This window comes from Lycium ferocissimum, chromosome 5, assembly GCF_029784015.1.
Source record: "Lycium ferocissimum isolate CSIRO_LF1 chromosome 5, AGI_CSIRO_Lferr_CH_V1, whole genome shotgun sequence".
In the NCBI taxonomy this organism is placed as follows: Eukaryota; Viridiplantae; Streptophyta; class Magnoliopsida; order Solanales; family Solanaceae; genus Lycium; species Lycium ferocissimum.
Genome location: NC_081346.1, coordinates 10979291 through 11001352, shown reverse-complemented (window position 1 = coordinate 11001352; position 22062 = coordinate 10979291). Strand labels below are relative to the sequence as shown.

Below are 22062 nucleotides of genomic sequence, written 5' to 3'. Positions count from 1 at the left end.
TTTTATAGTAGCAATATTTGACTAGATACTGAGTTTAAAAAAGAAAGGAATTCTTGAAACTTGCGGTCATGTCTATAAATTATTTCAATAAGGGTAAAATAAAAAGTTCAGAGTTAAATGGTTATGACTATAGAAAAGATATCATTTTTTTTGACGTGTTAATTGCCACATAAATTGGGGTAGATGATGCAATTCCTAAAATTCATCAGAGATTGCCTTGTCATCAACATTGCAAAGAACAGAAATCCCAAATTGATATTAAAGAGATAATTAACATCACAGCAAAATGCAAAATCCAGAATAAAAATGTTGGCTGCATACCAGTAAACTGTTCCACATACGGTTACATCAATCAAGTATACCATATTCCAAATCCATACCAAAACAAGCCCGAAAAAATAAGAGATAAAAGTAGAAGTGCAAAAATAATGCAGCATCTAAGCAATCTCCATTCTACAATACAAACATTTGATGATACATTACAATGTACAAAAAGAAAAAGGATCTGTCTTTTGTAGAGAAAAAAGAAGTAAAGACCATAAAATAGCTACACGTAGAATAAAATGACTAACTCGAAAGTCATATGACGATATAATGGAGAAAAATCAACAGAGCTTGGACCTAAGAAATGAAGTCAGCTTCCAGAAATGTTAGGCAAAGACAGCAACTCTTTGAGCATCTGATCAGGTAACTAGTCTTTGCGTATAAATTAGATGTTTTGCTTATCAAGACTCGAGAACTTGTTGGCTAAGCAACTTCAAAATGAAAAGTTAACCGCGCAATCAGTCATCTTTTGACCTGCCAAAAAGTGAGTTTTGCACATTAGAAATGCATTGTGCGGTGCTTGCTCAAATTTAATCCTCATTCAATATATGCAATGATTGTTGAAACGAAGATATTGCACACCAGATATTTCCTGCAAAAAAGAACATTCACATGAAGGTACAATGACTGAATTGTCATGAACATTCCTGTTCATGAACAGTCCTGGTTCAGAAAAGTCAATCATCCAAAGTTGTAAATTAGAGAATCTTTCCGTATAACTACCCTATGTCTGTGATATTAGGTCTTTTCTAAGGGCACACTGAAATCATCCCAAGCATATGCTAATATTATGTTGGTTTATAGGTGTTGTCTATCCAGATAAGACAGTGAGAAAAGGTATCAAGTACAAATGCTTGTGAACCTTTAAAACAGCCCAGTAAATTGACCAACAGGACATAATCAGTTGCAATTGTTTTTTCATGTTAACAGTGACTTTTGGTTGTTTGGATTGGTATCATCTAACAATAACTTAGCATGTCAATGAGGGATTAAACATTTCTACATTGTATCATAGGAAAGCATGTATTTGATGATATGCTTAAAACGTAAGTGTAAAGGCAATGACACCTCCAGAATTGCTTATTAAATTTTTGTACGCGTCCCCATCTGACAGTTAATGATAAAGTTCTCAACTTTTTTATGCAACATCAGTGTCCCACATTTCACTCATCATCAGGAGTGTCAACATTTTACTCATAAAATGGTAACGAGGTCCCCCCAAACGCCAACAGGTTGGATGTGTATATTTAAGAGTTCAATTGGTATAGCTCCAATCAACCCACCCAAAAGATTGGGTCAACTAACATTACATTATTAGAAAATTTTGCCCAAATTAACCTGTAAGAGAATTTGTTACAAATATAAAAGAAAAAAAGACAGAAAACAGTTTTTACTGTAGGTTAATATCACTTTCTTGCATGATAATTCTTTTCTTATGAACTCAATTGGATAGCAACAAATTAGAAGAAAACAAAAACAAACGGTAAAGTGGGTTTGAGTTGGTAGGTTGGCCTATATTTTGGTCTGGTTGGGTCAATGACTTGTTCTTTGACTCAACACATTTTAACCCGTCAAAACTTGGACCAAACATCCTCCACATTTGACACCCCTCATGCATCATATATGCTAACTGGCTTCCTTTAAGCACATGTGCATTTAATTTTTATCCCCTACTCTCTGTAGCAATAGAAATAGGAAGTAAATCATAAATTCATTTAAGCATAGGTAAATTTTGAAACTGCACTGAACCTTGCCGGATGACGGCAAAGTGGAAAATGATGTTGCTCAAGTGTCTAAGAGGGTGTGACCATTTAATTTGAGCGTTTCTTTTCTTCCTTCCTTTTCCTTTTTTCTTTCCTCTTCTGCTAACAAGTCCCATATAATTTGAGTTAAATTGGTCGAGTAAAATTTCTATCCACAGCAAGTCTGAAAGATTTTAAGAATAGAGAGAATACTCGTGGAAAACCACTACTGGAATTCAACACTAACATTTCTAAGCAAGGATAAAGTACATATAAAAGAAAAAGAAAGAAATACAGAAATCAGTTAAAGCTTGTTGTCCAAGTTTACAGAACTAATAAATGCTACCTTAAAACGAGGAGAACGCCGTAGAGATGAAGCAGATCCAGGAGATAAGACTGCTGCCCTACCCCCTTTGGCACGGTCAAGTTTCCTGGAATTTCTGTTATGTTCATCAAATTGAAGTTCCTGTTGCTGGGATGAAAACTCACTTCTACTTTCAGTTGAGATGGAAGAAACCGGGGCTGACATAGCAATCGTAGAAGTGACTTGATCACGAGATGCTGTGTCGGGAAATCTTTCTGGTGCCCTACCACCTTTGGCTCGGTCAAGTTTCCTGGAATTTCTGTTATGTTCATCAAATTGATGCTCCTGTTGCTGGGATGAAAATTCACTTCTACTTTCAGTTGAGATGGAAGAAACCGGGGCTGACATTGCGATCGCGGAAGTGACTTGATCACGAGATGCTGTGTCGGGAAATCTTTCTGGATGCATAGGAAACATAACCGCATTCAGAACCATTAAATAGAATTTGATGACAAGTTCCCTGTATATTTATTAATCAACTTACCTTTCAAGAGTATATTTATGCACTTGCTAATGATCATGGTTTAAACTAAATAGGTAGATTTTGTTGAAAAATTCAGGCAATAAATTTAGTTTCCTAATTGTGAAACATTTAATTACTTGGATCCGATGGTCTATCAGAAACAACCTCTCTACCTGCAAAGGTAGGGGTAAGGTCAGTGTACACTCTATCCTCCCCAGGCCCCACTTGTGAGATTACACTAGGTATGTTGTTGTTGTTAATTACTTGGCTGTATCAACATAATCATTTTCTTATTTCTACTAATGATTCTAACAAAAATCCATTTTTGGGATGCAACAAGAGTTTGTATTCTCAAATGATATCAGAGGGATTTGCATTTATTGTGGAAATTCCTTGTAAGAACATGCAGTACTCAGGGGTCTTGCTAGCAGACAATACTCTTATGATTTCTTGCACAATTAGCAGTATAAGACTCTGGTGTAACCAAATAAGTAACATAAAGCAGAGAAAAGAAAAACAAGGCATACCATGTGTTACGGCTGCTTGAAACTTTTCTCTCATAGTCCTGACGAACTTGAAAAGTCCATTGCTCTTATTTAACTCTCTGAGCAGCTCTTTTGCATCATTTAGTTGTGGATCACAATCAATTACTAAAAATCCAAGCCAAAACAATTAAAGTTCAGAACTATTTTCACTTGTGTATAGTTGATAAAGGTTCCACACTTACAAGTATATACATCATTCTCATGACGTACGGTAAAAAAGTACTCCTTATCCTGATTATTGGCATCAATGTTGGTCAATATGAATTTCACTCCTGTGGAAGACAAAGAAAATGAATGCTCAATGGACAAATCTAATGATAGAAGAATATCGTATTTCTTTTACTGGAAATCCCATTGTTAATAATTAGAGCCTTTGGCGAGGTTATATGGTTCAGAAAGCAAAGTCTGCTCCTCTAGAATCTTAAATGTGTACAGAAGTTGAAGGATACACATACCACGGCCGCATTCAATACGTAAACCAAGCACCTTATTGTACCACGCAATAGCCTCTTCTATTTCCTCTCTTTGTTCAGCAGTCTTATTATGCTTTTCTTCACATGCTTTGAGTTCTACTCAAACAACAAAATAAAAAGAGAGAGAAGAGAAGAAGAAGAAGAAATGCACAGATCAGTTACCAACAGCATATGGTGTCACTTGGTAGAAACAGCAGAAACAGACACAATGTTATCGACATAGAAGAAGCAACAACATTAAAGGGCAGCAACATTATTCACACAAAAAACACTTCACAAAGCATCTGCGTCAGAGACAAATAATCTCTATTTTTAATGTCCCACAGAATTAGGGGTCTTCAAAAGGGGAAGGGCCATATAAAGATAAACTACAAGAAGCACCAACATTATTCACACAAAAAACAACTTTCACAGCGAAGTAGAGTTTGAAAAAGGGGGGCACAATTGAAGAAAAAGAAAAGAAATTTGAACGTTTTCACATCCAACAGTAGTTTACGGCTTGAGGAATTTCAAAGGAAGAAGAGACAAATAATCTCTATTTTTAATGCCATCTTCCCACAGAATTAGGGGTCTTCATTTGACCAGGCACAAGCATTTAAACTAGAGTTTTTATTTTACTACATTAATCCAGAGGTGAATCTACATATAAAGATAAACTACACTTCTGATGAATTACAATTATAATCGGGTCTCATGTTACTTTCGTTTAGAATTATGTACTGAAATTGCTCTGAAGGGTCTAAAGAAAAAAAAAATGAACATCAACAAACATCTCTAATCGGAGACAAGGGTAAGTGATAACAATAAGACTAGAGACTGAGGGTAAATAGCATTTCTTGATAAAAAATAATACTATATCAATTCGAGAAATTAACTAGGGGATTAGGTCAAATTTAATAGTTATAGGTACTAGCAAAACTAAGAGAAAAAAAGCAGAAAGTATAAACCTAATTTTTTATCTGTTGTACAGTAATGACTAATGAAATTCCCACTTTCAAAGGTTAAGGTCATTTAACTGGTTATTTTTCTCCTCTTCCACAGACTACTGGAATTTACTTGTCATCTAGACAATTTCCATTGCTTTGCTGAACGATTTCTCAAACAAATTAAAGGCTCACAGCATACACCTCTTAACTATACAACATTTCAATATAAAACTCTACATAACTAATACAATATTTTGTTTCCAACATAAAACTCTGGATTACTAATATAAGGATCGATTATCCTTCTCCTTTCATTTCAATTTTATGTGTTTTAATTTTCATTTTAGTCCGTTTCAGAAAAGAAAGTCATTTTTCTTTATTTAGAAAGTTTTTTGTTACAATATTTCTGTTTCACCCTTAATGACACTCCCTTATAGGAAGTTAGGAACATGACATGTTTAAGACCACATGATTCAAAAGGTATTTTTACTATGTTATACACATTTTTAGTTTAAGACCACAAGATTCAAAACTCTACTTTACATTCTTAAATTTCGTGTTCAATCAAACCAGGACACATAAAATGAAATCAAGGGGATACATCCACAATCCATACAGAAATCTATGCATTCTTATGCAGAACAGAAATCTATGCATTCTTATGCAGAACAGAATGTGGAATAAGAATACTTGTGTGCCAAAAATGGATAAGCGAACCTAGGTTTACAAAATACCCTTAAATGGTGTCTTGTTTTAGTACTCCCTCTGTCCCAATTTATGTGCCGGTGTTTGAATAAGCACGAATTTTGAGAAAGAAAGAATCAAGAATGGCTTTTGAAACTTGTGGTTTTAAAACAAGTCATAGACCCCCTTTGGCACGGTCAAGTTTTGGAATGGCTTTGTTGCTGGGATAAAACTTGTGACAGCAATCGTATAAGCTAAAAAATTTTAAAACAAGTCTTTAGATAAGCTAAGTCAAATGGGCACAATTATTTTTTATTTTGTGGCTATATATTATCAAACACTCTTATGGGCTCATAGACATTTAAAGCAGAGAAAAGTGGCTATATATTATCTCATTAGGATAAAAAGTAAAGTTTCAAGTTAAACAATTTCTACAATTTGATTTCCTCTTGCTAAAAGATATACTCCCTCCATTTCAATTTTTGTGAACCTATTTACATTGTAGTTAGCTTAAAAAAGAATGATCTTTATCTAAATTTGAAAAGAATCTAACTTAAATTTCCCATACAAACTTTTATAACCTCACAATGTTGTGGGATTATAACATGTTTAAGAACACAAGTTTCAAAAGTCTTATAACCACTTAGGGGCATGTTCAAGATATGTTTCAGAAGTCTTCGTTTCTTTCTTAAAACTCTATGCGAGTCAAATAGGTTCACATAAATTGAAATGAGGGCGTGCTAGGTGTTTTTTGTGTGGTTCTCTCCAACGAGAAAAGTTTGGCAGAAGCCGAATTCAAAAATTAAGTGCTAAGAAGGATGGACCATCATAAAACAATGAGAACTAAAATGGCAAGTTCAGTAGCACATTCACATGGAAAAAATTAGTGAATGTGGTCATAAGAGGCAGGGGTTACTAATTACTATCCCAGTGAAAGAGGCAGTGATGCAAGAGCCAATATCAAAATCCATTCGGTTAAAAAAGAGTAATTGTGTTTTTCCTCTCTCCCTTCCCTAAAATCTATCCAATGAATTGCTTTGCATACCACATAGAATCATTGGCTGGCAAGCCGAGGGTGTAGATTTAATTTTTATGGTAACTTTTGTCTGGAAATTTATTTGCTAACAGCACGCAGAAGCAAAAAATACTGCAATTAGATTCATGATCATAAAATCAGTTGGATGTATAAAAAATCATTTGAGCAGTCATCTCATGCTATAACAAAATGGAATATTAGAAAATTGAAATTAAGCATAAATGATTCTTGAAACATCTCTCAATGCTATTTCTCTCATAGGAAGACTCCAAGGCATGAAGCATGTATTAGTTTGTCAAATGCATGAAAAGAGGGCCAACTTTTGCAGGGATAGATTTTACCATCAGTTTGTTGAGATATTATGGCTGCATATTCATCTTTCTTGGTCCTTTGGCTTTCCACAACCCCTCTAAGTTCTTCTACTCTATCTTTCGTAGCAGATATTGAATCTGCTACTGCTATCTGCTTTGCCTCTTTTCTGGTCTTCGCTGAAGATGACATAACATGTTAGAATTTTAAATCAAAGATAGAGACAAAATAATAATAATAATAATAATCCATTTTTTATAGAGAAAATGATCATTCAATATCAGTAGCATACAGAAAATAAAGGAGTAGTAATTCAATTTATTTTCCAGAGGAAATTAGTAGTATACAAAAGTTCGCCAAATATTCAGGCTGGATATATGTAATTAGTGGCTGAGATCATTTCCTCTTAAGTCTTCAAATATGAAAAGCAAATGAAGTTGAGATTAGAAAGAAGAGACTTCTGGAAAATACTATGGATGAAGACTAGCATGATAATTTGTGGTGAGTACCATATTGCAGCTACTTTGGATGTGAATCTTTTACACATACTTCCATTGTCCGTCAATACAACAAGAAAACCAAAACAAATAATATATCAAATAACAGAAACCATGTTACAATATTCCCTTTAAACTTTGGAAGTGCTGTTACTCAAAACTTCAGACTCAGTGTTTATTGCCTCTTATTGTCACTACTATAAGGATCTTCAGAGTTAAAAGAAACAGTTTATTCACGTACTTGGTTCTTAGGTCATCACATATGCAAGTTCACTTTTGTAAGAAAGGCAATGAGAAGTTCACCAGCCACGTCAACGAGATTAGACATCAACCTAAATTCAAATGGTATATGGTTCTGCAATCACAAATATGAATGCAAGTTCCACTGCCACTAATAGAATGATGCTATTTTCACCAATAAGTTTGTTGTATACAGAATATTTACTCCCTTCACATCAACAATCTTAAAACCCATGACATTTTTTTTCTAACCGAAAACAAATTCCTCATATTTGGCTGTCATCAAACTCCTCCTCTCTATGGATACAACGATACATATTGTTGAACATAACCATCATTTTGAACAAGAACCGTGCTTTATTAGCTAATCCACAAGCACCTGCAAGCTATGTTGCTTGGACACTTCAAAAATGTCGACGGGTGCTTGTCGGATCCTCCAAATGTAGCGCATTTTTTGAGGATCCGACACGAGCGCTGCGGCATTTTTGAGAGTCCGAGCAACATAGCATATTCATCCTCTTTCTCAATGTGATACTTTTATGAAGAAGCAATAGCAAAATGCACTCCGCTAAATTCATTCTCAAATGTGGTAGCACTGATATAAACAACAACAGCTCAAATGAAGACACTCTATAAAGGAATTCGTACTTAATACCATCCAGAGGTTTGACCGTCAACGAAGAATAGCAGCATACATAAAGACGACGAGTACACCAAACAACGGAAAAGAGTGACAGACCTGCAAGTGCTTTCACCAATTTGTCTTCCAATTCCCTCAGCTCAACTTTTAACTTCCCAAGTTTTGCTGCAGCAACCCATCAATTAAATCAAATAATCAAATGAATAAGATCCCACATGAAAAAAGTTCTAATCTTGGAGATATAATCTTGCTCCCTTTGTTTCAATTTTTGTCTAGTTTTGACTTGGCACAGAGTTTAAGAAAGTAAAAAAATAATAAAAAAAATTGAATCTCATGGTCTTAAACAAATACCAGAATATCTTTTATCTTTTAATCTTGTAGTCTTAGAAATGTCATGGGGAAAGTTATAAGTAAAGAGTTACGAAAACATGAAAGAGACATTCTGACTAAAAGGAAAGTGAGACAAACCAATTGAAATTGGAGTGAGTATAATAGTTGAGAAAGATGTTTAGGTGAAAAACCCTACTAGAAATTGGATTAAAAAACATACCCTGGAATTGAAGAGTTTGTTGTGTTTTGGCCTTAGTTGAATGTAGGGATTTCTTGAAGGAGAGAGCGGCAGCATCAATTTTATGGTGTTGAATGGGAATCTCAGTGTCACAAACCAATCTCAGTTCTTCCATTTTCTTCCTCATACTTTCCCCCTTCATGCCCAATCTCAAACACTGTCTTTCTTTGTGAGTATGAGATTTGAATATGCTTAGCCCGCCATTTTCATTTCTTTTTTAAAAAATAAAATATAAAAAATACAAGGTGCCCAGCGCTGTACACTTTTCTTTCTCACGAATGATTACAGTCCAAGAAGAAAAGAATTTTTTAAATGATGATGGTAATAGCATTTGCTTTCAAAATGTGTTTAAAGCTTTTCAAAATATTTACTCCCTTCCCCTCGATTTAGGTGACATTTGGAGATTAAACTGAATTTTTCTTTGACGGTCTTTTTATATGTTTTTAAATTAGCAATTTTCACTATCCGAATATTTTTATTTTAAAATACTTAAAAATTTCATACATTAAGATCAAAATTAAAAGTTTGCCTCGTACAATTTGAATTAAAAAATTAGACTCTGTCTGTCGTATAATTTCTTATGTGGTTCGATTCAAATTTATGTGTGAATTCGAATTTGATTTAATTTTAAACATGACTTCGGACATGAAATGTTTAAAGCTTTTGAAATAAATTTACATTTTTAAAAATTACTATAAGTCATAAGTATTAATTATTAATTTAAAATATATATATAAAATCAAAGTTAACTTTTTTTTAAATTTGAATGTCGAAATCCGATAGGTGGTAGTAAATTGAGACGGAGGGAGTAGTATTATTAAATAAAAAGGAGTATTATTTTAAGCTACTTATATGACTTGGGGGTGCAAAGTGTAAAAGAAGTCATAACGAGTGCTTCAGAAAACAAAATCTCTGCTCCGCCTACGAGTCCATTCCATCCTGAGGAACTGGACCAACGGCTGGGGCTCAATGGTATTCTTTTGATTTGAAATAAAGTCTTGATCTTTGTTGTGTTTCTTTCCCTTTTCTTGTTGCTGGTTGAACTTGGTTTTCGGGGTGGGTACCAACAATTCCTCTTTCTCTTAATCTCTATCTCATAGTGGCTAATTTAACTAAGGACTTACATAAAACTTGTTGTGCTCTTCACTGCTGCTCTAGCTCATACTTACCCTCGATTATTGGACTTGTTTTATACCTTTGGTTAATTTGTAAGAAAAGATCATACTCCCTTACATTACAATGTAGTATTTCTTGATTTTGCCTGTATATTTGTGAAAATAATTAGGTTTGTTTCTTGATAAGCACCCCCCCCCCCCCCTTTTTCCTATTCCTCTTCGACGATTCTAATTACAGTTGTTGCAATGAAGGTTCAGTTATCTAATTATGTCGTGAACACCAGGAAAAAAGTCTTCTCGTTCTGCATCATTTAGAGATAAAAAATAAAAATAAAAAGGATTTGAGAATTTCCCTCGGCCTTTAGAAATATCGAGTCATGACTTGGGATATACTCACTCTCTTTTTCTCAACGCTACCTAGTTACTTGACTTCAGACATGTGTTCAGCTCTTGTTTATAAGGAATTATATGCCATTTTGTAATGTAAAACAAATGGACCTATATCCTTATTTAGGGCAACTTTGGCTGTCACTTCCAACCCTTGTGGTTTCTATGCTAACCGGCTAAAATAGAGTCCAAGGTTTTAATCCTTGTTCCTCTTAAAAGTAGGTCCTATATCTGGATTTAGCATGCGTAAATGGTAGCCAGAATTCTCATGATCTTGGTATGCTACTCTCGTAATCTAACACTTCGGTACTATGGGTTCCGATGCGGTCATTCTCAGGGGAAGTTTTTAAGGTGCCAAATTATTTCTCAAGTTTCTGGTCTATGTAGGTCTTTCAACTCTCTTCTCTAGTAATTTGTTGATAGCTTTACATTTTACATCATACCAGTTAGGAGGCCTGTCCCGCTCAAGAAAATTTGATGAAATGATCCAATTAATTAGACTATGATTTGAATTGTAGGCTAATGGTACTGGGGCTCATAAACATTTGCTTCTTATTGAGAGGCCCTGATCAGTTCTTTTGTGGGCTGACACTGATAATTGGAATTGACCATCAACAAAGTCGATGCACAAATATAAGACTCTCCACCACACTGTTACTGCTGCTGCGATTGCCCATTAACTTCACATGGATGTGTTTTTCTAGACTACTCTTGAGAAAGTAAAATATTCTGGCACATCAAGCCTCTAAAGTCTAAACTACTATTACTGTAAAACATGTATGGACAATATTAATTGAAAGCCAATACTCTAAAGGATATTCTTTCAAGACGGAAAACCAAACTACTCAACTTTGCAGGTAATGATCTGAAGATGTACTTACCAATAAAATAATAATATCCTAACAACTTTAAGATGTGCAATTGAATTACATTGTTCTAAATCTGAAATGGAGTCCGTTTATAAACATGTAAAGTAGTTTCTTTTTTCAATTGTAACAGTATATATACACGGGTTTTCAGGCTTAAATAGAGATAATGGAATGAATAATTATATTATTAGAGATATAAGTTTTCAATATGATCCTCTGTTTTCGTTTTTCTTGTCGGTATGTTTAATTGGGTTCCTCTGATTTGTCCATTACAAGTATTCATAGAAAAACACCAATGATAAGTCAAGAACAAACTAACATTTTCCAAAATGCAATCTTGGATTATTGGAAAAATTCAATATATTTAATTTTTAGATAATCCTTTCTTGGTGATGCTAAACTAACATTTTTTTATCACTGTAATTTACTTTACAGGACAATCGTTAACTCCGGCAGTCCTGTGAACCACAAAATTACTGCAGATTATATTCGAAAACTAGTTCCTACTCTTCTAGAATGCTTTCGTCAGTTATTTCTCGATATTCAACTTTCTTACCTTCTTCTTTGCTTCTTGCCCAATTCGAGAACTTGCTTCACCATCACTTTTATCACTCCAAACCCTTAAATTCCACTTCCTTTCCCAACTATGATGACCCAAATTCATCCCCACTTCTCAATCTTCCCACCAGTTCAATAAGTGCTTCCTTTGAACCCCTAAATCCCACCATCGTTCTAGAAACCCTCTCTTGTTACAACAATGACTGGAGAAGAGCTTTAGAGTTCTTCAACTGGGCAGAGGCACAGTGTGGCTTTCATCACACCAACCAAACTTGCAACCAGCTTATTGACATTCTGGGTAAGTTCTTTGAATTTGATGCAGCTTGGAATTTGATTGAGAAAATGAGAAGTGTATCGTCCATGCCTGACCATACCACTTTCCGGGTGTTGTTCAAACGTTATGTGTCTGCTCACATGGTTAAAGAAGCAATTGATACGTTTGATAAGACGGAGGAATTTAATTTAAAAGATCAAGTTTCATTCTCAAATCTAATTGATGCTTTATGTGAGTATAAGCATGTAATAGAGGCCGAAGACTTGTGCCTCCCTAAGAACAAGAATGACGTGAAGTATTCATGTTTTAAGGTGGACACAAAAATATGTAATATGCTTCTTCGTGGGTGGTTCAAAATGAGTTGGTGGGGTAAGTGTAGAGAGTTTTGGGAAGAGATGGATACAAGGGGTGTGCAAAAGGATCTATATTCGTACTCTATTTACATGGATGTACAGTGCAAGAGCGGAAAGCCATGGAAAGCTGTAAAATTATACAAAGAAATGAAGAAGAAGGGAATTGACTTGGATGTGATCGCGTATAATACTGTCATTCGTGCTATTGGGATTTCAGATGGTGTTGATGTAGCAGCTAAGCTATGTCAAGAGATGATTGAGTTGGGGTGCAAACCAAATGTTTCTACATACAACACACTCATTAAGCTTATGTGTGAAAATGGGCGGTACAGAGATGCATATAAAGTACTTAATCAAATGCCTAGCAAGGGTTGCGAGCCTAATGTCATTACATACAACAGCTTTTTCGGATGCCTTGAGAAGCCCAGAGAGATTCTCAAGTTGTTTGATAGAATGGTCGAAAGCGGAGTGCGACCTAGGATTGACACCTATGTCATGCTTATGAGGAAATTTGGAAGATGGGGATTTCTTCGACCAGTCTTTATTCTTTGGGAAAAGATGGAAAAACAGGGGTTGAGTCCGGATGCGTCTGCTTATAATGCATTAATTGATGCGTTGGTGCAAAAGGGTATGGTTGATATGGCACGCAAATATGATGAAGAGATGTTAGCAAAGGGCCTTTCAGCTAAGCCGAGGGTAGAACTGGGGACAAAGTTGACTAGTGCTGACTGTGAAGGCAGCTGATGTTTTATGGATGCACGTGAGACAGTGGTTAAGATGTAAAACCCCATGATAAACTTCAACAGTTCTTTGTCATCCTTGTGCTTGGTGGCAGCAGAGCATCTTCCAAACGTATAAAAGGATATCTCATCAATTGGCATTCTTTGAAGATATCAGAATGCGTTTCAGTGAGCTACGTGTTTGTGGCTGGATTATATCAGGTCTTCCGCATTTAAATCTGACAATCCCTCCGTAAAGCTCAAGTCATTTTGCCCTATGCTGAACTGAAAGTTCAAGAAACAACATGCGCAGAGCAAATTAGAATGCTTATTTGACCTTGCTGGAAAGAAAGAATCAAACTGTGGTCTCTATTTGTTGGGATTCTTTTCAATGCACGCACCTATCTCAAAAGATGGTGAATGGTAGTGACACAGGTCTTGTTTCAGATTATGTGTGTTGAATGTTGATTGAGGACCTTGAAAGTCTTGTGCCAATTTCAAAGGCACCGTGAGATTCTATTGTGAAGGATAACAAGTAACCTCTTTTTTTCTTCAAAAAACCAGAGGTTTTCTTTTGAACTCAACAAACTTGTATTTAAAAAAAAAAAAAAAAAAAAAACTTGTATTGTGCGTGTATTCTAAGTTCTTCGTTGCTGATCTGTTTTAAGAAAGAGTATGCTATACTTCAAATGGGAACCGATATCGCACAGGTTATAGCTTGAAATGTTGTTCGTAAATGCTACTGCTACTCCTTATCAGTAAGCACGAGGCAGTAGCACAAAGGTAAATATTTACGCGCGTAAGGTGTTTACACCAAAACAATAAAAACATAATATGTGTATTGCGCGTCCTCTTTAACACCATAGTACAAGTGTAGAACTAATTGGTTGCAGTCTACTTAAAAACGGCTACTAAAACTATCTAGTCAAAGCAAACATCAAATGGTATCATATGGCAATCACATTCTAATTTAGCAAACAAGCTCTGTGACTCCTGTTTTAACAACTCTTTTAAGATAGACCGCTAAGCAGAAAATTTCACTCGCCAAAGATTTTTGGTTCTATGATGATATCACGCATGTTAAAAATTTGAAGAAAACAATCACGAAAGTAAATGCAATATTATAGGGTTATAAGAATATTATTTTTTGTAGAGTAGCTGTAATTACAGTAATTTGTCCTTGTTAAAACTAGTTACTAAACAATTTAACTTAAATGGTAGAGTATACATTAATATATATCGAACATGCTGGAAGTTAGCTGATAATCTACCTGCAATTTGTGGAATCATGATATTTCAATTAGAGAAGTCAAAGGAAAATGAAAAAAAAAAAAAAAAGAATATTTAACTGTACTTCACCCAAAAAGGAAAATTACAAAATTATTGTAAGTTATAATGTTGAATAGTGTACTTAATATTTTGGACATAAACATAAATAGGCTCTCAAATTTGGTTTTAGACTTTTATAAAGTTGAAGGCAGACACCTCAACTTTTATAAATCTTGACGCCGTATACGACACATAAATTTTATATGTTGGAGTGTGACCGACAAAGAAAGAAAATTAAAGGTCTTACTTACTGTGACACCCAAAGTTGGAAGGCATACTTGCTAGCTGAGATCAATTTTGAGGACCTGTTTATGTATTATGCCTAATATGAAGTGTATTCATTTAAAAATAACATTTGCCTATATTAATCAAATTTTAACCTTTTTTTTTTTTTTTTTTAAATCTCTCCCACTCTTTCAAAAGAGTGAACGCTCTGTATGCCATCTTAGTGGGTATTCATTCCGTTTTTAAAAAATTGAAAAGGAGGGGTAATAAAATTCCTAGAAAGATTAGGTGTGTGATTGAAAATCCGACTCAAGTTGGAGGTACTTGTGCCTTTTCCCACAAATTACGGAGTACAGTAACATAAGAGCAGAATAGAGTGCTCTATGCTTAGTCTACGAGTCTCTATCTTTGCAGTTTGCTGAGGAATTTGGCACCTGCCTATCCCAAGGACACCAACCACTTCCGTGGCACAATGGTATTCTTTTAATGTCAATAAATATTTAATCTGATTGTTCTAGCTTCTTTTTTTTTTTTTTTTGTTCGAAAAAAATAAATTACACCTTATATTTGTTTCCCTTTTCTTTTTTTTCGGATATTGAAATCTTCTTTCGCTTGCTTTGATACCTTTAAGTTAAATCGTAAGCAAAGATGATACCTTTAGTAAAAGACGCAATAATTCTTGAATTTACCTTAACGTTTGTGAAAACAATTAGGTTTGTGCTTGCTTAATCCTTTTACAGTGACTGTATCATCATCTAATTATGTTGTAAATTGTGCTTCATTATGTATATGAACAAAGTAATTGGGAATTTCACAGTAGAGTTATCACTTGGGATATGTTCACTCTCTTTTCTCAAAAGAAATTGTGGACTTACCTTCTCCTTAATTGAATACCCTTATAAATTGAATGCCATTTTGTGATGTAGATCAAATGGCTTCATGTAGCTTTATCCTTAAGGGGTTGTTTGGTTCAAAACAAGGTTATCCCATGATTATAATCCTAGGATTATAACCATGATATATAATACCACCTTCTATATGGGATAAGTAATCCCATGATTTTGGTATAAATTGTATCCTGGTTTTAGCTATTAACGATAACGAAAAACTTGGACAAATTTAATCCCAAATTTATACTGGGATAAACGTCCCTAATCCCGTGTAACCAAAAGATTAACCAAATGACCTAGCATCTATGCTAACTGTTCCTTACAAAAAAGAAGGATCTATGCTGACTGCCTAAATTCAGTCCAAGGTTTTAATCCCTGCTCCTATAAAAGTGGATAATGCTAAAAATTTTCGTGGTACGAATAAAAGGTAAAAGAAAATTTAACTCCTATTAGTTTTTATTTTTGCTTTTACGGTCTTGATTTTTGTTCTATTTCAAAGTTGTAGAACATTTTCTTTTTCCGATGTTGTTGAACTCAAATAATTGAATCAAACCCGCTTTTATCTTTGGACTTTTACATTATAGGCTCAATCAAATAGCTTCATTTGCCTCATTGTATTGTCATAGTCCATAGGAGGCTATATCTGGCTTTAGCATGCTTAAATGGTAGCTGAAATTCTCATGATCTCACATGCTTTCATTATCAAAGGATTTTTGTAAGGTGCCGATTTTTATTTATTCAATTTTCTGGTTAACAATATATCTCTTTCAACTCTCTCTTCTGTGTTAATTTGTTGATGCTTTACATTTTACATCATATTGGTTAGGCAGCCTATCCCACTCAAGAAAATGTGATGAAATGATCCGTCAATTAGACTGTGATTTGAATTGTAGGCTTATGATACTGGGTTTCATAAATTCCTGAGCACCTACCCTTCAAGAACCAATTTAAACTCAGATCTCCATTTTACTTAAAGCCTGAAGTTCCTTAAACATCCCTTCTTGTCTTAATCCTTTATAATCAACCTGTTATTGATTATGCACATTCTTGGCCCTGCCAGATGAGCGTCTATATATGTGGTTGCAAGTGGTCTCGCTTCTTTTGATTTTTGTGAAGTAGCATCGTATTACACTTTAATCTCTTTATTAGTTTCCCAGGTTTATAAGCTATCTTATCAGCTTTTGTATATGTGTCTGTATTTAGACACACTCTAGATGAGTGAGTATAGATTGTGAGTTGGTGAATGTGAATGAGTGAAAAGATGCCATAGCTGATAAATATGTAGAGAGAAACTTCAATGATACTTCATAAAATATATTGTGTAGAGAAAAACTTCAATAACACTTCATACAATATATTCACGCTTTCTGTTTTTGTGCTTTCCAGATTGTTTTTTGTATTATCCTGGGAAGATGCATGTGTTCGTAGTTTATTAAGTTAAAAGCAGAACTTGATTGGCAGAATATACATTATAGCTTGTAGCAACCCAAGGGTGTGGCCTAGTGGTCAATGAAGTGGATGAAATCCCAAGGTTCAGATCCTAGCAGAAACAAAATGACTAGGCTATTTCTTTCCATCTGCTTATGTTTTGGTGGGTGGAGTTATCCGGCACCCGTGCTGGTGGGATGTAGCAGGTAATAGGTGGAATAGTTGAGGTGCGCACAAGCTGGCCTGGACACTGCTGTTACTAAAAAATAAAAAAAGTGTATCTTGTATACAATGACTAAAAGTTTCATGTAAATAAGATCTCCAGGAGCCATAAATCAACCAGCATTTTACAAATTGGCGTGTAAATAATAATGCTATACTTTGCTGTAATCCAACAGAACGATAATGCTAAAAATTGCCTATTTTAGGAATCATTGCCAAGTCCCAGTTAACTTTCTTAGTTAATTGTTACTGTTGTATTCGTCTAATTTGTACATGTTTAATTGTTACTTAAATATTTAGTGTGTTCTTTTCACAGTGGTTCTTGCCCAGTGTTTGATTTAATTTTGTGTCAACCAATATATTACTTTGTGGTAGATGACTAGCAATTTATTCCTAGAATCCTTTCATGACAGGAAAATTATGATCATCGATTTCAACGAACTGATCAGTGGATGCCTGTTTATTCCTGGTTAGAGACTCTAGACACGGATGAGGTGGTTAAATCAAAAGAAATTATAGACTGGCTTACTGAGAATCCTGATGTGAGAGAACAATTAAATTCAAGGCATTCGCGTTACCATTTGATGCATTACATAAAAAAATGCCACATGAAAATTCTGAAGAGAAAGGAGAAGAAGAAGGTATAATATCTAGTTTATCGGAAGTTGAGTAGGCTTTATTGCAGTAATGTCGTGTTCGTGTTTTCACTATCTCAGTTTCTTCATCCACTGTTTGAAAGAGGAATTCAGTAATACCGTATGTCTGATCATGCATGCTTTTGTGTCTACATTGTCAATATTTAATTCTCTAACTATCATGCTTTAGTCAGCATTAAACCTACTATTGACGATTTGTTCTACCCCACTTGTGGGAATATCCTGGGTATTTCTGTTGTTGTTGTTGTATTAACGATTTGTTCTGTTGGCAGGGACCAGAATTCACCAAAAACATGTCTTTGTCAGAAGTTCAGGAAAGTGAAGAGGTGAAGAAATCTGTTCCACTTCAAACTGCAGGTGAATTCCGTTGCTACATAGAATGTGGTGCATAACAAGAGTAAGCACTGTCTAAGTTGTCAGGATGATTAATCAGTACTAGAATCAGGACCGAGGAATTATATTTAGTCAGTGCTGGAAGAGCATTCCTATAGAATAGGAGATCCTGCTTAATACATGAATCAAATAGCATTTTCACATTACTTCAAAAGCAGACCTATCCTAAACGATGAACCTATGCGTAATTACTTTTTCTATTCGCTTGTACTTCTCCATGTGCATGTACTCCAGACATCCATCTGCCCGTTGTGACATTTCTTTTATTACTCCATGATCCTTGTGGTTTAAGGTATCTTCTTAATAATTATTGCCACATTGAACGTCTCCACTGCGTCCTCTTGTCAGGAATTGGCGGTAAAATATTAGAAATTAGATTATTTACTTTAAATCATACTTTGATTTTACCGTGGAAACTATGGTGTTCTTTGAGGGCGTGTATGATGAGAGATTTAAGTATTGAGATTAGGTGTTTAAGTGATGAGGTACTTGGTGGTGGGGGCTGTAGATGGTTTGGCATTCGGAATCAGTAATGTTAATTGATTTTAGATTCTTAAGAGTTCTTACCCTGCTATGGTAAATGAAGGACATGTTGAAAGTAGTAAGTTATGGGGGTATGTCCTGTTTAGTCGATGGCTGGGTTGTTGGCAGTGGCAGGCGGCAGGCGGCAGGCCATTGATGATTTTCCAGACACCTGGAGAATGACTTAAGTTGGGTATTGCACTATTGCTTGCTTAGGTGGCGGTTGATTCTTAAGGTTTTAATTATTATCTTTTTGGGTTTATTTTAGATGCAAATTGCATTTTTTGGGTTATTACACTGCTTTGACCTTGTCAATTGGTTTTGGTGTTCTGACATAACAGAGATGGTTGTCGGGATTTTCTTGGACGGTAGTTTACTGAGATATAAAGACTGTGTATCTAGCACCTTTTTTTCCGGGTGTTGGGTAGAGCGGATGGTGAATAACTGAGCTAGCATTTGATGACGGAAATACTTTTTGAGCTAATTTGCTATTTGCTACTCTGACATGGAAAACTGACTTGATTTTCATAACTGTGGAATGACATATACCACTTAAGAGAGGGTTCAGGTTCAGCAGGAATGGGTTGGGGCACGGTGAAAGTTTTGTCCATTCTGTAGTCCACTTTACAGGTCTACAGATTGTGCATGAATATGCTTCTTATTCTTCTTCTGTTGAATATTTTTAGTGAATGCCTAAGTCTTGTTGTCTTCTCCATCATCAATTCTGTTGCTGATGGGTTTTGTGGTCCAACTTTGTAGCTAATTTGAGCACAGTACCTAAGGACAGCAAAATCTATAAAGCAAAGCAAACAGAAGCTTTGCAAAAATATGAGATGTAAGACAATTGTTCCATCTAAATTCTTTGCGTTCAATCTTCATAGATATTTGTTTACTTTGACGCAATCTTCCTTCTCATCTTTATGGTTTTTCAGTCTAGTGGAGTTGGAGAAACAACTTTCGATGCACTTGCCAAAGCCAACTTGAGAGGAAACTGATCACTGCATGGTCAACATGCAGAGTAGCATGGATTTCAAGCTGATTTTGCACATTGATTCAATTCAGTAGACCGAGTAATAGAGGGAGAATGGTGGAGTTTTAGTGTAATGACTATAATTACAATTCCGGTTTTGCTGGCCCAATGCTTTGTTTCATCAATTCTGCAAATTCCCGCGATGACATATAGAAACTAGTTTTAGAAACTAATTTCTTTTGTAATTGTTGCTTTTGCTCCCCACCCCGCACTTGCCCCTTCTCTCACTTCGATCTCCCTGTCCTTTTTGCCACATATCCTTGATTCTATGGTAATGTAAGAAGTACGGAATATTAAGTTGGCAATTAGTTCATCCGCCAATTCTCATATGTATAAAATATGTCTTGCTAGTTTTTACTGCCTCAAAAATGGTGGAATGAAAGGCCTCTTATCATTTATTACTTGTTTCTTGTTTCACGTTGGTGGGTTGGCTTATAAGTAGTATATGGTACGAGTTTATATATGAAGCTAAAATTCTCGTGACTGCTCAGAGCAGTACGCACTTTATAATCCTCTATATTTTTGGCCATTTGAACATTAACTTTTCGATGATTGGACTATGAGTAGTATATGGTTCATTATAAAGTGCTTTATACGGTTTTACTGCACAAGTTTTTACATAGTGCACAAAGAATCCTATTGCCAGTCTAATGAGTAGCAAATGAGGTCGATTCTCTTGAACTTTATGCTGGTAATAACCAATTGTTGACACTCGACATTAATGAAAAAAGAAGAAAATTAGGAATCTGAATTTTAGACTACTAGACTATGTTTAGTTCCATAAAAGAGAGTAAATGGGTAAAAGTAACATTGCTTATATCTTCCCACTTTCGGAGGGATTGAAAATACTTACCATCAGGTTAAATTAACCTTCAATATAAGTTCAATTTGTAAAATAAAGCAGATGATATGCCATAACCAGAGTCTTAGATCAACGTTTTCCTCGGGTAACATGTTTAAAGTAATCACTGGCACTTAACCAAACAATTCTCAGAATTCGCTATTGCACTTTGAATTCCTTCATCATCTTAACAAGCATGTTGTCAATCTAGTCTAGAATAAACATTCTATTGTTCTACCAATTGGTTCTAAAATTGATTCATGTTTATAACTATCAATTCAACGACAACAAGATACCCAGTGTAATCAGGGGATCACTACCAATTCAATAAATAGAATTATGGAAACTTGTATGCCTATTTGTTGAGCATCCCGATAATTCCCTTTTTATTTTTTCTTTAATGAAGGAGATCATTGTGGTTGTGTGAGTAGAGTTGTAAACGTGGGGAAGTAAAAGTGCGATAGCGAAAAAGAAAGAAATTAAAAAAAGACACCATTTTGTAAAACAGACAAATTGTTAATTAATTCAATTATTGTATCTTTAGAGCCGAAAGTAAAAAAGTTAACGAGATCATTAACCTTGGAATTGAAGAACATTCTGAGAAGCTAATTAAAAGAGAAAGTATTAAAATTTACAGAAATAATTTGGTTTAACAAATGCAAGAAGCAAAGCACATATCAAAGTTGGGGGAAAGCACACTAAAGACCTAAAAGAAGTTACATACCAACATGAAAAAGATGTGTTGTCTTTTTCCCTTTTTTGTTTTAGTCCTTTCTCTTGTTATATAATAAAAGGTAATGCAATATGCGTTCTTCGTGTGGTCTACATGTCAATAAAGTGTGTAAAAATCTCGAAAGAATAGAGTTTAAATTTCAATAGAGACAAAAACGTTAGATAATTTTTAGTTATTTAATCCTATATGTTCTAGTGAGAATTAAGTAGTAGGGAAATGATGAATTAGTCGAGGTGCGTATAAATTAAATCGAACATATATATTAATAGAAAATGAAAGACAATGCGGCCTTAAAACATGAAATACATCACATTATTAGCTTTCATTAGTTCGTACTTCATATACATCGTCCAGTTGTAGGGTAATGAGCCATGCAGTAGACTGATATGTGCCATTCTTGTTGAAAGAAAAAGAGTACTCCCTCCGTCCCATAATAATTGTCACCTTAGCCAAATTTTTTTGTCCCATAATAAGTGTCACCTTTGGAAACTAAGACGTAAATTGGCTAGTTTTTTTTTCAATTCTACCCTTGGACAATAAAGTAGTAACATCTAAATGATGATTGGAAAAGCCACATAGTAACTTGGTATTATTGAATTTCCAATGTCAAAATGTTTACTTCTTGTGCATGCTCTAATCAAGAGGTAAAAGTAATTTGTTCTTCTTATATAGGGCTAATTTGGTAAACTTCACATTACATTATTGTT

The 22062-nt window shown here is 34.8% G+C and overlaps 3 protein-coding genes across 6 annotated transcripts; 2 read left to right on the top strand and 1 right to left on the bottom strand.

The window, feature by feature from the left end:
• Positions 1-690: 690 nt before the first annotated feature.
• On the bottom strand, positions 691-9003 carry LOC132055963 (kinetochore protein SPC25 homolog). Of its 2 annotated transcripts, none has more exons than XM_059448000.1 (8): positions 8794-9003; positions 8343-8408; positions 6899-7045; positions 3894-4007; positions 3621-3710; positions 3421-3543; positions 2413-2828; positions 691-798 (listed from the first exon to the last, which is right to left on the bottom strand). In XM_059448000.1, the coding sequence occupies exons 1-8, from the start codon at positions 8951-8953 to the stop codon at positions 787-789; spliced, it is 1128 nt and encodes a 375-aa protein (XP_059303983.1). In that variant the 5' UTR covers positions 8954-9003; the 3' UTR covers positions 691-786. The 2 variants fall into 2 exon arrangements, with proteins under 2 accessions (XP_059303983.1, XP_059303982.1); XM_059447999.1 differs by having other exon boundaries at positions 779-916.
• A 677-nt stretch (positions 9004-9680) lies between these two features.
• LOC132055962 (pentatricopeptide repeat-containing protein At1g80550, mitochondrial-like) lies at positions 9681-13716 on the top strand. 3 transcript variants are annotated; one of them, XM_059447996.1, is made up of 4 exons: positions 9684-9783; positions 10651-10696; positions 10832-11170; positions 11618-13716. In XM_059447996.1, the coding sequence occupies exon 4, from the start codon at positions 11699-11701 to the stop codon at positions 13109-13111; it is 1413 nt and encodes a 470-aa protein (XP_059303979.1). In that variant the 5' UTR covers positions 9684-9783; positions 10651-10696; positions 10832-11170; positions 11618-11698; the 3' UTR covers positions 13112-13716. The 3 variants fall into 3 exon arrangements, with proteins under 3 accessions (XP_059303981.1, XP_059303979.1, XP_059303980.1); XM_059447997.1 differs by lacking the exon at positions 9684-9783 and having other exon boundaries at positions 9792-10696; XM_059447998.1 differs by lacking the exons at positions 10651-10696; positions 10832-11170 and having other exon boundaries at positions 9681-9783.
• Positions 13717-14913: 1197 nt separating this feature from the next.
• LOC132055961 (uncharacterized) lies at positions 14914-20179 on the top strand. The gene is made up of 5 exons (XM_059447995.1): positions 14914-15115; positions 17594-17821; positions 18109-18193; positions 19511-19586; positions 19684-20179. The coding sequence occupies exons 1-5, from the start codon at positions 15113-15115 to the stop codon at positions 19733-19735; spliced, it is 444 nt and encodes a 147-aa protein (XP_059303978.1). The 5' UTR covers positions 14914-15112; the 3' UTR covers positions 19736-20179.
• The last annotated feature ends 1883 nt before the right edge of the window (positions 20180-22062 follow it).

Coding starts and splice junctions, on each gene's coding strand:
- LOC132055963 (XM_059447999.1), bottom strand. CDS start 8,953: ATGAAGGGGGAAAGTATGAGGAAGAAAATGGAAGAACTGAGATTGGTT. Junction 7,046..8,342: donor ATTGGTGAAAGCACTTGCAG/GTCTGTCACTCT, acceptor TGTCATCTTCAG/CGAAGACCAGAAAAGAGGCA. Junction 4,008..6,898: donor AATATCTCAACAAACTGATG/GTAAAATCTATC, acceptor TTGTTTGAGTAG/AACTCAAAGCATGTGAAGAA.
- LOC132055962 (XM_059447998.1), top strand. CDS start 11,699: ATGCTTTCGTCAGTTATTTCTCGATATTCAACTTTCTTACCTTCTTCT.
- LOC132055961 (XM_059447995.1), top strand. Junction 17,822..18,108: donor AGAGAAAGGAGAAGAAGAAG/GTATAATATCTA, acceptor TTCTGTTGGCAG/GGACCAGAATTCACCAAAAA. Junction 18,194..19,510: donor TGTTCCACTTCAAACTGCAG/GTGAATTCCGTT, acceptor CCAACTTTGTAG/CTAATTTGAGCACAGTACCT.